General features: G+C 52.2%; 2 protein-coding genes across 3 annotated transcripts in view; one reads left to right on the top strand and one right to left on the bottom strand.

Moving 5' to 3' along the window:
- Positions 1 to 3313, top strand: part of HSH2D (hematopoietic SH2 domain containing) — a 15591-nt gene extending 12278 nt beyond the window's left edge. For both annotated transcript variants that reach the window (XM_032268674.1, XM_032268672.1), the window contains exon 6: positions 2569 to 3313. In XM_032268674.1, coding sequence (XP_032124565.1) covers positions 2569 to 2629 — 61 coding nt within the window. In that variant the 3' untranslated portion in view covers positions 2630 to 3313. The remainder of the gene's footprint in view (positions 1 to 2568) is intronic.
- Positions 3314 to 5851: 2538 nt separating this feature from the next.
- CIB3 (calcium and integrin binding family member 3) lies at positions 5852 to 15171 on the bottom strand. Its single transcript, XM_032268720.1, has 6 exons — positions 15053 to 15171; positions 14790 to 14824; positions 10784 to 10895; positions 9204 to 9351; positions 7425 to 7620; positions 5852 to 5873 (listed from the first exon to the last, which is right to left on the bottom strand). The coding sequence occupies exons 1-6, from the start codon at positions 15101 to 15103 to the stop codon at positions 5852 to 5854; spliced, it is 564 nt and encodes a 187-aa protein (XP_032124611.1). The 5' UTR covers positions 15104 to 15171.
- Positions 15172 to 15893: the final 722 nt, after the last annotated feature.

Genomic DNA, 15893 nt, shown 5'->3' with positions numbered 1-15893 from the left:
AAAAAAAAAAAAAATTAAACTGCAATCTCAGTTCCTCTTTCTGCCCATCACCTACCCAGCGCTGGCCCTGCTGCCATACCATCTGTTGTCAGACACAGCAAGCTAGCTCAGGGTCTCTGCACGTGCCGGTCTCACCTCAGGTCCTTTGCACAAACCCTGTGCCCTCCCCCTAGATTTCCCATGTCTTCATTCAGTTCTTCAAGTGCCTCCTTCTTCAGGCTCCAGACCTAAAGCAACGCCTTCTACATTCTCCTTCACATTATCCTGTTTATTCACTGCAGCGACTTCCTAAAAATGTTCCCCCAAATCCTGTCTATTTATGGGCTTACATGCTCCCTGGCTGCCTCCCCCATCAGACTGTGAGCTCTGAGAGACTGGAGAATCCATCTGGCTTGTTTGCCTCTGCTTCTCCCACCCCTCTGAGAGGACCTGCCATATTGAAAGTACTTAACTAAGGACTCTGTGAAGTAGATGAATGAATGTATCACAGCATCTTGGGGCTTGGGAGACCTTTAGGGACCCCTGGGTTGAAGCCTAAGTGTTCTCCAAGCCCCTTGCCCAGCAGGGGAAGTTATGACAGTGGTACAAATGAAACAGGCTGGTATGATGGACATCAGTGGAGGGGCGGAGTGCAAGTGGGGGAAGGCAGTCAGGGAAAGCTTCCTAGAGGAGGTGGCATACAGCTGAGATGTACAGGTGAGCAGGAGCCAGTCATATACACAGACACAGGGAGGACATTCCAGGCAGAGGGAATGGTGCTTGCAAAAGTCCTGGAGCTTGGTTGTTTGGAAAACAGAACAATAAAAGCCAGCATATAGATGGAGTGGGGTTAGTGAGAGAGAGACAGAAAGAGAAAGAAAGATTGTCAGAAGCTGAAGCCCCAGGCTCAGCAGGGGCCAATTTGGGATTCTATTCCAATTGCACCAGGGAGCCATAGGAAGGTGTATTCATGGCGGAACTGGTGTTTGGTTTGTTTGTTTGTTTGTTTTGAGATGGAGTGTTGCTTTGTCACTCAGGCTGGAGTGCAATGGCATAGTCTAGGCTCACTGCAATCTCCACTTCCCAGGTTCAAGCAATTCTCGTGCCTCAGCCTCCTGAGTATCTGGGATTATAGGCATCTGCCACCACACCCAGCTAATTTTTGTATTTTTAGTAGAGCTGGGGTTTCACCATGTTGGCCAGGCTGGTCTCAAACCCCTGACCTCATTCATGATCCGCCCATCTCAGCCTCCCAAAGTGCTGGGATTACAGGCATGAGCCACCACACCCGGCCTGGGCTGGTGGTTTTAAATGTTGCCTGTGGCTACTTGGTGCAGAAGGGGCTTTCGGGGGCACTGGTGGAGATGGAAAGAAGGAGGAAGTGGGGTCGAGGTGGGGAACAGTGTCAAGGTGGGAGGGACAAGAATGATAGCCCAGGGGTGGTGGAAAGAGAAGTGGATATTTGGTCTGCACAGTGGCTCATACCTGTAATCCGAGCGCTTTGGGAGGCTGAGCCAGGAGGACTGCTTGAGGCCAGGAATTTGAGACCAGCCTGGGCAACATAGCAAAACCCTGCCTCCACAAAAAGTTAAAAAATTAGCCAGGCATGGTGGCACACATCTGTAGTCAGCTACTCTGGGGGCCGAGGTGGGAGGACCAGGAGGTGGAGGCTGCAGGGAGCCATGACTGCACCACTGCACTCCAGCCTGGATGACAAAGCAAGACCCTGTCAAAAAGAAACATTTGTAGAGATGGGGTCTCACTACATTGCCCAGGTTGGTCTCAAACTCCTGGCCCCAAACAATCCTCCTGCCTCAGCCTCCCAAAGTACTGGGATTATAGGTGTGAGCTATCACACCTGACCCCACATTTTTGTAAAGATAGTATTTCGTAACCTGTGAATATCAGATGAAATTCAAAGGTCCATATTTATAAATAAAGCTATATTAGAACCCAGGCACACTCACTGGTTGACATGTAACCTCTGGCATCCCCCTGCAACAGCAGAGCTAAGTCATTGAGGCAGATGGTACGGCCTGCAAAGCTGAAATATCTGCTCTCTGACCCTTTGTAAAAGAAGTTTGCCAGGCCAGGTGCAGTGGCTCATGCCTGTAATCCCAGCACTCTGGGAAGCCGTGGTGGGTGGATCACCTGCAGTCAGGAGTTCGAGACCTGCCTGGTCAACATGGTGAAACCCTGTCTCTACTAAAAATACAAAATTAGCCAGACATGGTGGCACATGCCTGTAATCCCAGCTACTCGGGAGGCTGAGGCAGGAGAATTGCTTGAGCCCGGGAGGTGAGGTTGCGATGAGCCCAGATCGTGCCATTGCACTCCAGCCTGGGCAACGAGAGCCAAACTCCATCTAAAAAAAAAAGAAGAAGTTTGCCAACCCCTGAGGGAGACAGTGAGACGATGAAGCCATTTACCGAGATGAGAAGGATGGGGAATGGGATCAGATTTGGGGGCTCACATGGGCACGTTTCTCAGCCCCGGGGCATCTGGGTGGAACCCTGGCTCCAGTGTCTGGGGCAGATGTGGTGCTTTGGTGGGCGAACTGCCCCAGGCCTCATGGGCTCTCATTTTCAGCCCTCCCCAAAGCCAGTCCTGCTTCACCAATCAAAGGAAAGGAAGCTGTCAGCAGAGATGAACAGAATAACCACTGAGGAAGCCACTTCCTCCTGCCCCTCAAAAGCCCCTCTGGGAGAGGCCCGTCAGAAACTCTGGAGGAACCTCAAAATGCTCCCCGAGAGAGGCCAGAGGGTCCGGCAGCAGCTGAAAACCCACCTCGCCACTGTGAACTTGTCGTCACTCTTGGATGTCCGGAGATCCACGGTGACCTCAGGCCCTGGGACCAGAAAAGGCAGCCAAGAACCGTCAGGGGACACCACCTTAAGGGACAGAGTCTACCCGGACCCCTTTGTGGCCACGTCCCTTGAAAACCCCTCAGAGCCTCAGGCGCCAAAAGACAGAAAGATCCCCACCAGGAAGGCCGAGAGGTCGGCCAGCTGCAATGAGGTGACTTCAGGGCGCAGGAGCTGGCACCAAACGGTAGTGAGAGCTGTATCCTCCCAGGACTCCAAGCCAGAGTGCCAGGGCTTGGCAGAGCCTGAGAATGACCAGCTCCCAGAGGAGTACCGACAACCGCCACCCTTTGCCCCTGGGTACTGCTAGAGAACGGGTCCACCCCAGCTCTGGGACTCTTGGTGCCAGGGGTTGCCACACTCCTGGATGTCCTAACAGTTCTTCCATGGCCCCAGACCACGGCATTCGGGAATCTTCGGGAACCCGGGAAATGGAATAAAGACGTTTTGGGAGTCTGTTCCTACAGTCACCTGTGGGGTGAGCTGGTTATTTTAGCAATAATCATCTGAGTAATCCTGATGGTTTGGGGTACCTCCTGTCCATCAGCCCCTGCACCGGACCCACTGTATCCATTATTTGATAACCCACAGCAAGCCCCTTAGGTAGGGTTATCCTCCACGTTTTGAAGAAGAGACTGAGGTTCAGAGAGGAGGAGAGGCGTGAGCAAGGCTACAGAGCTATGGGTGTCAGCACCAGGAATTGAAGCCAGGTGAATCACCGAGCCGTCTTCCCACGTCATCTGTTTGTTCTGTTGTCTAAAAGCACACTGCATGCTGGGCGAGGCGGTGCACGCCTGTAATCCCAGCACTTTGAGGGGTCGAGGTAGATGGATCACTTGAGGCCAGGAGTTCGAGACCGGCCTGACCAACATGGTGAAATCCCGTCTCTACTAAAAATAAAAAATTAGCCTGGTGTGGTGGCGGGCACCTGTAATCCCAGCTACTCGGGAGGCTGAGGCAGGAGAATCGCTTGAACCTGGGAGGCTGAGGTTGCAGTGAGCCCAGATCATGCCACTGCACTCCAGCCTGGGCGACAGAGCAAGTCTCTGGGAAAAAAAAAAAAAAAAAAAGGCAGGGGATGGAGGAGGCATCACAGGGCTGTGTCTGGAAGAGGGTTCTGGAGAGAGTCCTTGGTTGTGGGGCTGTGTGACCTTTGGCAAGTCTAGACGTCTCTGGATGGACTTTTTTTTTTTCTTTTTTTCTTTGTTTTTGAGATGAAGTCTCACTCTTTCGCCCAGGCTGGCGTGCAGTGTCACAATCTCAACTCACTGCAACCTCCATCTCCCCATTCAATTGATCCTCCTGCCTCTGCCTCACAAGTAGCTGGGATTACAGGTGCGCACCACCATGCCTGGCTAATTTTTGTATTTTCAGTAAAGGCTGGGTTTCACCATGTTGGCCAGGCTAGTCTCGAACTTCTGACCTCGGGTAATCCACCCACCTCGGCCTCCAAAAGTGCTGGGATTATAGGCATGAGCCACTGCGCCTGGCCTATGTATTTATTTATTTATTTAGAGACAGAGTCTCGCTCTACTGCCCAGGCTGGAGTGCAGTGGCACGATCTCCAATCACTACCACCTCCCTCTCCTGGGCTCAAGCAATCCTCCCTCCTGAGCCTCCCAAGTAGCTGGGACTACAGGCATGCACTACAGCACCCAGCTTATTTTTGTATTTTTGGTAGAGATGGGGTTTCGCCATGTTGCCCAGCCTGGTCTTGAATTCCCGGGCTCAGGTGATCTGCCCGCCTCGGCCTCCCACAGTGCTGGGATTGCAGGCTTTAGCCACCACACCCTGCCCAGTAGCTGCTTAATTAATTAGGGGTTTAGGATGGGAACAAGGACTCTAAATGTGACATACCGTACAGTGGAGGTGTCTGGGAAGGTCCCTAGGGGCTGGTCTTGGTTGCAGGAGTGAGCATTCCTTGGACCGACTGGGGCATAGATGGGAGCCCTCAGACAACCCCAGGTGGAGGGGGCGTGGGGTTCCCCAAATGTACAAGGTGGGATCCGGTATGAGGGGCACCTGGCTTCAAGCCCGCCCCTGCAAATGACTTGTGGTGTGGACTTAGGCAAGTCTGTCTCCTCCCTCCAAATGAGGGCATGATCCTCAGCCAACCCTGCGGGGTTGTTATAGGGGGTCAGTGTCACGGCAGGGGGCAGACACATCATAAACTGTAAAGTGCAGTGCCCACCTCAGTGAATGACATTCCCACCCCTCCCCATCAGAGGCCTCCTCTTGGCAGCTCTAGTGAATCAGCCAGGAGTAAGTTTCAGTCCCTTTGATGACTCGGATTGAGGCATAAGAAGCAGCTTGAGCCGGGTGCGGTGGCTCACACCTGTAATCCCAGCCCCTTGGGAGGCCGAGGCGAGCAGCTCACCTGAGGTTGGGAGTTTGAGACCAGCCTGGCCAACATGTCGAAACCCCATCTCTACTAAAAATACGAAAGTTAGGCAGGCCTGGTGGCAGGTGCCTGTAATCCCAGCTATGGGGGAGACTGAGGCAGGAGAGTCGCTTGAACCCGGGAGGTAGAGGTTCAAGTGAGCTGAGATCACGACACTGCACTCCAGCCTGGGTGACAGAGTGAGACTCTCTCAAAAAAGTAAAATAAAATAAGCAACTTGAGCAGTCAAGGCTGAGGTTTGGCCTTCGGAGTGGGAGCCCTAGGGTAGGACAGCACGGGCCCAACCTCCCCACCTCATCTCCGCCACGGACACCCACAACCAACAAGGCATTTCCAGCCTTCACAGTGAAGACGATCTAGGAGTCACCCCTTCCTTGTACAAACAGGGAGATCATGGCCCAGAGAGGGTGTGGTCACACCCAGGGTCACACAGCAAAGTCAAAGATAAGATTCTAGGCTGCCTCCCGCCCATCTTCCAGTTTCAAGGTGGGAAAATGCGTCCTCCAAGCAGGCACGATTTGGTGATTTGTGTTTATTCCCAGAAACCAGAGTCCACAGAGGGTGAGGGGTCACCTGCCCTCCTGTAGCTGGCTCCTCTGTGGCACCATCAGATTCGGATGTGGAAGGTGCTGTGCACGGAGAGAAAAGGACTCAGTGCCTTCGCGGAGTGGACAGTCCCTCTTCCTCCTCCCCATCAACATGCTCAGGGGAAGTCGCTGGGACAGGCAGGAAGGATGCCATGTGGCATCCCTCAAACACCCTCAAACACCCCTAGGCAGGGGGATCCCCAGAGGGGTTGAGAGCACATGCCTTTGATTTTTTTATTTTATTTTACTTTTTTTGAGGTGGAGTCTCGCTCTGTCACCCAGGCTAGAGTGCAGTGGTGTGATTTCAGCTCACTGCAACCTCCGCCTCCTGGGTTCAAGCAATTCTCATGCCTCAGCCTCCAGAGTAGCTGGGAGTACAGGCACCCACCGTCACACCCAGTTAAAATTTATATTTTCAGTAGAGACGGGGTTTTACCATGTTGGCGAGGCTGGCCTTGAATTCCTGACCTCAGGTGATCCACCTACCTCAGCCTCCCAAAGTGCTGGAATTACAGGCATGAGCCACCATGCCCGGCCAAGTTTTTTTTTAATTTTTAAAATGTATTTATTTATTTTTGAGACAGGGTCTCACTCTGTAACCCAGGCTGGAGTGCATGTCACAATCAGAGCTCACTGCGCCCTTGACCTCCTGGGCTCAAGCAATCCTCCACCTCAGCCTCCCAAGTAGCTGGAACTACAGGCGTACACCACCGTGCCTGGCTGTTTTTTTATTTTTATTATTTGGTAGATATGGGCTCTCCTTATGTTGCCCAGGTTTGTCTCAATCTCCTGAGTTCAAGAGGTCCTCCCTGCTTAGCCTCCCAAAGTGCTGGGATTAAAGGCATGAAACATCACACCTGGTTGGAATATTATTATTCTTTGATTTTTTTCTAACCTTTTGCAAATATAAAAGCCATTCTTAGCTCACAGGAGGTACAAGAGCAGGCTTTGGGGCAGATTAGCCTATTGACCACACTTTGCCCTGCTGTGGGGGTTGATTTTCCCCCAAGGCTGCCAAGTACAGTTGCACAGTCTTTTCACTGCAAATTGTTCAGGCAGTAAGGGCTGAAGTCCAGCCACATTCTACTTGCCAAAAGAGGTGCACCCAGGCCGCGCACAGTGGCCCACACCTGTATTCCCAGCACTTTGGGAGGCCGAGGCGGCTGGATCATCTGAGGTCAGGAGTTTGAGACCAGCCTGGCCAATATGGTGAAACCCCATCTCTACTGAAAATACAAAAATTAGCTGAGCATGGTGGCACGTGCCTGTAATCCCAGCTACTCGGGAGACTGAGGCAGAGAATTGCTTGAACCCGGGAGGTGGAGGTTGCAGTGAGCTGAGATTGCACTCCAGCCTGGTGACAAGAGTGAGACACCGTTTAAAAAAAAAAAGGTGCATCCACCCGCAACAGGTGCCTGGGGGTCCCAAATTCTCCCCATTTTACAGATGCAGGGACTGAGACCAGGGAAATTGAGAAAGTTCCCGAGTCGCAAAAGAATGAATAGAGGAATCTTCAGAAACAGTCTGTGAACTGTCTCCGTCAGAGGCCCGTCACATGTGCACATGGATTGTGGGTGTGGCGAAGAGCATCACCTGAGGAAGTCTGGTGCCCGGAGGATCATGTTCTGGAAGTCTTCCAGGGACAGCCGCCCATCATGGTCCCCATCAGCCTCATCCAGCACCTTCTCGCACACCAGGCTCACCTCCTCAGCGCTCAGCTCCCCCCGAGTCAGTTTGGTCACGGTCTGCTCCAGGTCCCATGCACAAATGTAGTCGTCATTGTTAAAATCTGCAAAGCAAGACAGACAGGGAGTGACAGCAGGTGGCAGGCAGGCTGGGCCAGCTGTGGGCATATACTGTGCCCATGTTACAGAAGGGGAAACCAAGGTTGGGTGGGTGACTCACGCCTGTAATCCCAGCACTTTGGGAGGCTGAGGCAGGTGGATCACCTGAGGTCAGGAGTTTGAGACCAGCCTGGCCAACATAGTGAAACCCCATCTCTACTAAAAATACAAAAATTAGCCAGGCGTGGTGGCAGGTGCCTGTAATCCCAGCTACTTGGGAGACTGAAGCAGGAGAATTGCTTGAACCCGGGAGACGGAGGTTGCAGTGAGCTGAGATCGTGTCACTGCACTCTAGCCTGGGTGACAGAGCAAGACATCTCAAATAGACAAAAACACAAGGTGCCAGGCACTAAGATAACTGCTTTTCTTTCATTCAGTCATTCAACAAATGTTTACCGAGCCAGGCATATAAGACAGATAGTGAGCAAAACAGATACTGTCAGTACCTCTGGGGTCAATAAGAAGTGAACAGGTCAGTGAACAAGAAATTAAGCAGCATTGCCTGGTGCTGGAAGAGAAATAGGATGGTGGGATTGGTGGGGTGAATGGGGGGAGGCCTACTTTCAACCTAGACTTCAAAGATAAGGAGGAGCCGGGGAGGTGGGGGCAGTGGCTCATGCCGTAATCCCAGCACTTTGAGAGGCTGAGGCGGGTGGATCATGAGGTCAGAAGTTCAAGACCAGCCTAGGCAAAATGGTGAAATCTCGTCTCTAGTAAAAATACAAAAATTAGCCAGGCACGGTGGCAGGCGCCTGTAATCCCAGCTACTCAGGAGGCTGAGGCAGGAGAATTGCTTGAACCCAGGCAGCATTGCTTGAACCTAGGCCGCAGAGGTTGCAGTGAGCTGAGATCACATCACTGCATGCACTCTAGCCTGGGTGATAGAGTGAGACTCCATCTCAAACAAAAAAAAAAAAAAAAAAAAGAAGAAGGAGCCAGGGAAGCTGGGCCCGGTGGCTCACGCCTGTAATCCCAGCACTTTGGGAGGCCGGGGTGAGCGAATCACCTGAGGTCAGGAGTTCGAGACCAGCCTGGCCAACATGATGGAACCCCATCTCTACTAAAAATACAAAAATGAGCCAGGCGTGGTGGTGCATGCATGTAGTCCCAACTATTCAGAAGACTGAGGCAGGAGAATCACTTGAACCTAGGAGGCGGAGGTTGCAGTGAGCCAAGATTGAGCCACTGCAATCCAGCCTGGGCAGCAAGAGCGAAACTCCATCTCAAAAAAATAAATAATATAAATAAATAAAGAAGGAACCAGGGAAAGGTGTTCTAGGCAGAGAGTTTAGCAGAGGCAAAGGCCCAGAAGCCGAAAGAGTGTGGTATGTTTGAGGAACAGCAAAGCCAGTGTGGCTGGAATAGAGTTAGCAAAAAAATGAGGTGGGAGGCATTCGAGTGGGGTGGAGGACCAGGCCACACAGGGTCTCAAAGCACTTGGGGAGATGTATGAGATGGAGGTGACCCCAACCGGTTCCCACTGCCCACCCCATGCCCATGATCCCCAACCCCAGGGCTGTGCACCTACCATAAATTTTAAAAGCATAGTAGGCCTTGAGGTCACGGGGAGCCATTTCGCTCATCACAGAAAACATGTCCAAAAAGTTATCTAAGGTCATGTGGCCATCCCCATTGTTGGAGAAGACCTGGGCGATCCTCTGGCGGAAGGGGTTATCCTGGGGAGAGGAAGGAAGCTGGGAGGCCATCTTCTGACCCCCAGGGTCCCTAGGGGTCCATGTAGTCTCACTGTCAGCACCCACTTTATGGGAACCTCCAAGTACCCTCCATCAAGACTCGCTCCCTCCCATGGTTCCCGGACAGGACTTTGGACAGCTCCACCCTCTGCCCCTGTGGTCTGAGCCAACTTGACTCCCACTTCCAGCTCTTGGAGCAGCCATATGACCCAGGCAAGGCCAATCAGAGAGTTCCATTCACCTGGCAATGGTGATTGACTCTGGGATGGGCATGTAACTCAAATTAGCCAATCAGAGGCTGCCCTGGGACATTTTTCTGAAAAATTGGGAGGGAGAGGATCCGGTTTCTGTTGCTTGCAGAGCTCACAGAAGCTAAAGCTGAGTGGCTGAGAGGTCTTTTCACAGCCTCAAGAGGAGAGGCTCCCTGAGACTGAAACCTCTTCCTGGGAGGAGCCGAGAGATACGGGAACATTCCTGAGCACATCATCAGAGCCCCTGGATCCAGACATACCTGACACTGCCCCTGCCCCTGGATTTTTTTGTTGTTGCTCAGGGGCAATCCATTCTGATCCAATCCATTCTGTCCCTCTCAAATAAGGTTTTTGTCACTTGCAATAAAATCAATCCTACTCATAGTCAGTTACTTAACCCACAAGTTCCCCTCAAAGACATAAATCATGTGTCACACATCCTACTGAGAAAACCTGCATTTAGAGCTCCTGTTACAAAAAGAATTAACATTCTCTGAGTACTTGACATGCAACACACCCTGTACTGAGGTTTGTTTTTTGTTTGTTTGGTTGTTGTTTGTTTTGAGATGGACTCTCACTCTGTCACCAGGCTGGAGTGCAGTGGCGCGATCTCAGCTCACTGCAACCTCTGCCTCCCAGCTTCAAGCAACTCTCCTGCCTCAACATCCCAAGTAGTTGGGACTACAGGCGCACGCCACCACGCCCAGCTAACTTTTGTATTTTTAGTAGAGATGGGGTTTCACCATGTTGGCCAGGATGGTCTCCATCTCTTGACCTCATGATCCGCCCACCTCGGCCTCCCAAAGTGCTGGGATTACAGGCATGAGCCACCATAGCCAGCTAATTTTTGTATTTTTAGTAGAGATGGGGTTTCACCATGTTGGCCAGGCTGGTCTCAAACTCCTGACTTCAGGTGATCCACCCGCCTTGGCCTCCCAAAGTGGTGGGATTACAGGTGTGAGCCACCACGCTGGCCAGCTCTGGGTTTTAATGTTGCCTCTGTCACATTGTAGCTGTGTGACCATGAACAAGTGTCTTAACCTCTCAGAGTCTCAGTTTTCTTATCTGTAAAATGAAGAAAACTGCAGCACCCACCTCATAAGAATGCAATGAGAGACATCTGTACTAATTTTTCCCCTGCCTGACCCATGGCCCGGGCGTACCTTCAGCTCGGGCATGCTGCCAATGAGTTCGTAGGGCACCTTCACATCAGGACAGGTGGTATAGTCGAGGGGCACGAGTTGCGGGGCCAGGTCCTGGTACCGATGGAAGAGCCTGATGTGGGGAGAAAAAAGCTGGGAAAGGCTGGGGGCAGGGAGCAGGCAAGAGGTTGTCCCTTTCGTTTTGTTTTATCTGTCTGTTTGTTTGTTTGAGACAGAGTCTTGCTCTGTCGCCCAGGCTGGAGTGCGGTGGTGCGATCTCAGCTCACTGCAACCCATGCCTCCTGGGTTCAAGCCACTCTTCTGCGTCAGCCCCCTGAATAGCTGAGATTACAGGTGCATCCCATCACGCCTGGCTAACTGTTTTATGTTTTTATTAGAGATGGGGTTTCACCGTGTTGGTCGGGCTGGTCTCAAACTCTTCACCTCGGGTGATCCACCTGCTTCGGACTCCCAAAGTGCTGCGATTACAGGCGTGAGCCACCGTGCCCGGCCAAGTCCCTTCTCTTTCACATTCACAGCTGTCCACTGCACACCAAGTGATACCGGGTCCTCAAAACCCTCAGCCCTGGGCCTGGACCTCAAGCATACAGAGTCTGACAGAGGCAACTCTACCTCCCTCGGGGCAGGACCAAGGTGCAGAGAGGGCCACAGGTCACAGGGAGACTGGACTGGGGAAAGCAAGATAGGGAGAAGGGGGTTCCTGGAAGAGGGGACATTGGTGCTGGGCTTTGAAGCATGAGTAGGAGTTTATAAGGCAGATGGAGTTGGGAGAAGGGAGGGTGCTTATGGCCAGATCACAGCAAGCATTCAGACAATCCTCTGTAATTTACGCATCTCTGGATACCATCATGTTATCAGCAAGATCCTGCCTCCAAAGATACCGTCATCTGTTTCCTTTCTTTCTTTCTTTCTTTTCTTTCTTTCTTTCTTTTCTTTCTTTCTCTTTTTTCTTTCTTCCCTTTTCCTTCCTTCCTTCCTTTCTTCCTTCCTTACTTCCTCCCTTCCTCCCTCCCTCCCTCCCTTCCTTCCTTCCTCCCTTCTTTCTTTCTTTCATGAAGTTTTCCTCTTGTTGCCTGGGGTAGAGTGCAATGGCTTGATCTCGGCTCACCTCAACCTCTGCCTCCTGGGTTCAAGTGATTCTCCTGCCTCAGCTTCCTGAGTAGCTGGGATTACAGGCATGTGCCACCATGCCCAGCTAATTTTTTTTTTTTTTTTTGTATTTTTAGTAGAGACAGTGTTTCTCCATGTTGATCAAGCTGGTCTCAAATTCCCTACCTCAGGTGATCCGCCCGCCTCGGGCTCCCAAAGTGCTGGGATTGCAGGTGTGAGCCACTGCGCCCGCTGATACCCTCATTTTCATATCTTCCCTTTCTCTCCTCATAATGGGAGGAAGGGGCTGGGTGCAGTGGCTCATGCCTGTAATCCCAGCACTTTGGGAGGTCAAGGCAGGAGGATCGCCTGAGGTCAGGAGTTCAAGACAAGCCTGGCCAACATGGTGAAACCCCATCTTTACTAAAAATACGAAAAATTAGCTGGGCGTGGTGGCAGGTACCTGTAATCCCAGCTACTTGGGAGACTGAGGTGGAGAATCACTTGAACCCGGGAGGCAGAGGTTGCAGTGAGCCAAGGTCATGCCATGGCACTCCACGCTGGGCAACAAGAACAAGACTCCATCTTGAAAAAAAAAATGGGAGGAAGGGTCCTCAATGGGGCAGAGCAGAGGCAAACAGCTAATATTCACATTTTTCTAAAGGGCTGACTAAAGGCATTTTCCAAATAACTGAATACCACACACTATAGATTGTAAGGCCAGTTCTTCACTCGAATGCCCTCACCTGGTGATGCCATACCTTCATGAGGGCATGCTGAGCGGCAGCCTTGCAGAGACCATCCTTGGTGGGTCTGAGGTCCCCAAGCTGCTAGGGACTGCCTCTGGGAGAGACATGAGTCCCTGGGTCATATGATGACTAGGAACTCAATGGAGGTGGAATAGGGAGACCGGGAACTTCCATCCTGACCACCCAGTTCCCTATCGGGGTCCCCCAGGGAACACCCTGGGTTTAGGTTTCTGTGTGGCTTTGAGCAGGTTCCTCTCCTGCTCTTTGCCTTGATTATTCTGTCTGACAAGCAAGAAGCTTGGGACAGATGAAACGTCAGTCAGCCTTCAACCTCCTTGGGGCTCTGCCCATCTACCCTTCTGTCTGGGGTCAGCATCGCTCTGTCTGAGCCTCAGTTTCCCCATCAGTAATTTGATCGTGATGGCCAAGGTGACCCTGCAAGCTGTCCTCACCTAGACAATGGGGCTCACTAGTAAAAGCTGTGGCCATCAATAATGGATGTCCTGTGACTACATAAATGGGGCCTTGGCCCTGATCACACTGCAGCCGAACCCTGGCCAGCTTGGGTTTCATAGCTCTGAGTTCATGGGTCGAGGCCTCTGGACAATGGTCCTACAGGCCTAGCGATGATGTGGGACACTCATCCGTGTCCATCCTGCTGGGTCACGCCAGGAACCTGCAGCCACCTTGGGCCGCCTCCCCACACCCTCACCTATGCCAACTCCACAACCCAGAGCGGGCCTTGGACTTTGCACCTGGGCTCCCAGCCTCCAGAGAATCTCTCTCTCTTTCTCTCTTTCTTTCTTTCTCTTTCTCTCTCTCCTTCCTTCCTTCCTTCCTTCCTTCCTTCCTTTCCTCCCCTCCCCTTTCCTTCCTTCTTTCCAGACTAGAGTGCAGTGGTTCGACCTCAGCTCACTGCAACCTCTGCCTCCCAGGTCTCAGTTCAAGCAATTCTCCTGCCTCACCCTCCCTACTAGCTGGGACTACAGGTGCACACCACCACGCTCAGCTAATTTTTGTATTTTTAGTGGACACGGGGTTTCACCATGTTGGCCAGGATGGTTTCGATCTGACCTCATGATCCATCTGCCTCGGCCTCCCAAAGTGCTGGGATTACAGGCGTGAGCCACTGTGCCAGGCTGCAGTGCAGTAGTACAATCTCAGCTCCCTGCAACCTTGGCCTCCCGGGTTCAAGTGATTCTCCTGCCTCAGCCTCCCAAGTAGCTGGGATTACAGGCACCTGTAACCACACCTGGCTGATTTTTGTATTATTAGTAGAGACAGAGTTTCACCATGTGGGCCAGGCTGATCTGGAACTCCTGACCTCAGGTGATCCACCCGTCTCAGCCTTCCAAAGTGCTGGGATTACAGGCGTGAGCCACCGCGCCCGGCCTCAGGAGAATCTTTCTAACATGCTGACGGTCTCTCCCTGCTCACACATGTTCCACGGCTCCCAAGCCCAAGCTCATCAGCCTAGAGATTGGGGCAATAAGACAAGACGGGACTTCTCAGCTTTTCCATCTCTGCCTCCATCCACTGACCACACCTGCCCCCCCTTCCCCGTTTAAGTGCCATCAGATTGGAAATACCAGTTGGGCACGGTAGCTCACATCTGTAATCCCAGCACTTTGGGAGACTGAGGCAGGAGGATTGATTGAGCCCAGGAGTTTAAGACCAGCCTGGGTCTCACATAGTGAGACTCCCATCTCTGCCAAAAAAAAAAAAAAATGAGCCACACATGGTGGCGCACCAGTGGTCCCAGCTACTTGAGGTGGGGGAATAAACTGAGCTTGGGAGATCAAGGCTGCCATGAGCCTGACTGCAGTGCTGCACTCCAGCCTAGGCAACAGAGACTCTGCCTCAAAGAAGAGCGATGAGAGAGAGAGAAGAAAGAAAGAGGGAGAGAGAGAAAGAAAGAGAAAAAGAAAGAAGGAAGGAAGGAGGAGAGAGAGAGAAAGAAAAAGAAAGGAAAGAAAAGAAGGAAGGAAGGAAGGAAGAAAAGAAAGAAAGGAGAAAGAAAGGAGGAAGGAAGGAAGGGAGGGAAAAAAGAAAACACACGCGCGCGCACACACACATACACACGCACACCCCCCAAATTGCAAATATCCTCCAGCAATGAATAGAAAGTTGATTTTCCAGACCTTCACTCCCTTCCTCCCTGGACTGACCTCATGATCTCCTTCCTCGTGAAGAATGTGCAGTCCTGTGGAGAGAGGTGTTGTCTTAACCCGAACCCTGCCTCTGGGGCCTCCTTCCCCCGCCTCCTCCCTCATCCCACACTCACACACAGAAGGCCCGGTGCCGCCACACACAGAGCCCAACCAGGAACCCTGGCGGATGGTACACCTGGATGAAGGGATTCTGTTCCCATTTCCCAGACTGTGAAACCAAAGCTGTCAAACCCACTGAGGACCCATCCTGTCCCCCCTACCTGATACGCTTCCAGCTGCTCATGAGTGAAGACTGTCTGCTTGCTGCCCATGGTGTGAACCACACCCCAGACTCCGGGATGCACCCCTAAAGCCCCCAGCTTCCTCGGGGCCACACGGGTTGCCAGGCTGTTGTGTGCCAGTGTCTGGGCAAATCTCCCTGCCCTGGCTGTCACCTGCCCACCCACGTCGTCACCCCCTGCTTGGTAAGACTCAAATTACAGCCAGGCTCTCTGGACTGCAGCCTGAATGTGTCCACGGGTGAGGATAAGGGCCATGGGACGTCACAGAGAAGTCCTCAGTGGGGAGACCACATCTGCCACCACCAGGTGAGGCTGGGGGTATGGGGCTCACTCAAGGGACAGGCAGGGTGTACGGAGGGACTATGGGCACACCCCAGCTCCAATTCCAGCTCTCCGTCCACTAGCTGTGTGACCCTGGACAAGTCATCTGACTTCTCTGAACCTCATTCATGAGATGAAAGTTACATTATACCTGCCTCATAGGGTCATTCTCAGGATCTGAGATTTTTTTTTTTTTTTTTTTTGAGATGGAGTCTCGCTCTGTAGCCCAGGCTGGAGTGCAGTAGTGTGATCTTGGCTCACTACAACCTCCGCCTCCCGGGTTCAAGTGATTCTCCTGCCTCAGTCTCCTGAGTGGCTGGGATTATAGGTGCATGTCACCATGCCCAATTTTTGTATTTTATTAGAGATGGGGTTTCACCATGTTAGTCAGGCTGGTCTCGAACTCTGACCTGTTGATCCACCCACCTTGGCCTCCCAAAGTGCTGGGACTACAGGGATGAGCCACCATACATGGCTATGATCTGAGATTTAATTAAAA

Source organism: Sapajus apella, unplaced genomic scaffold (genome assembly GCF_009761245.1).
Source record: "Sapajus apella isolate SASKATOON/1434 unplaced genomic scaffold, GSC_monkey_1.0 scaffold185, whole genome shotgun sequence".
Taxonomy (NCBI): domain Eukaryota; kingdom Metazoa; phylum Chordata; class Mammalia; order Primates; family Cebidae; genus Sapajus; species Sapajus apella.
The sequence above is the reverse complement of the archived record's forward strand: the minus strand, read 5'-3'. Positions and strand labels throughout refer to the sequence as shown.

Excerpts from the sequence above, each read along its gene's own strand:
- CIB3 (XM_032268720.1), bottom strand. The coding sequence starts at position 15,103 with ATGGGCAGCAAGCAGACAGTCTTCACTCATGAGCAGCTGGAAGCGTAT. Across the intron at positions 9,352-10,783 it reads GCAGCATGCCCGAGCTGAAG|GATAACCCCTTCCGCCAGAG; the intron begins GTACGCCCGGGC and ends TCCTCTCCCCAG. Across the intron at positions 7,621-9,203 it reads CTATGCTTTTAAAATTTATG|ATTTTAACAATGACGACTAC; the intron begins GTAGGTGCACAG and ends CTTGCTTTGCAG.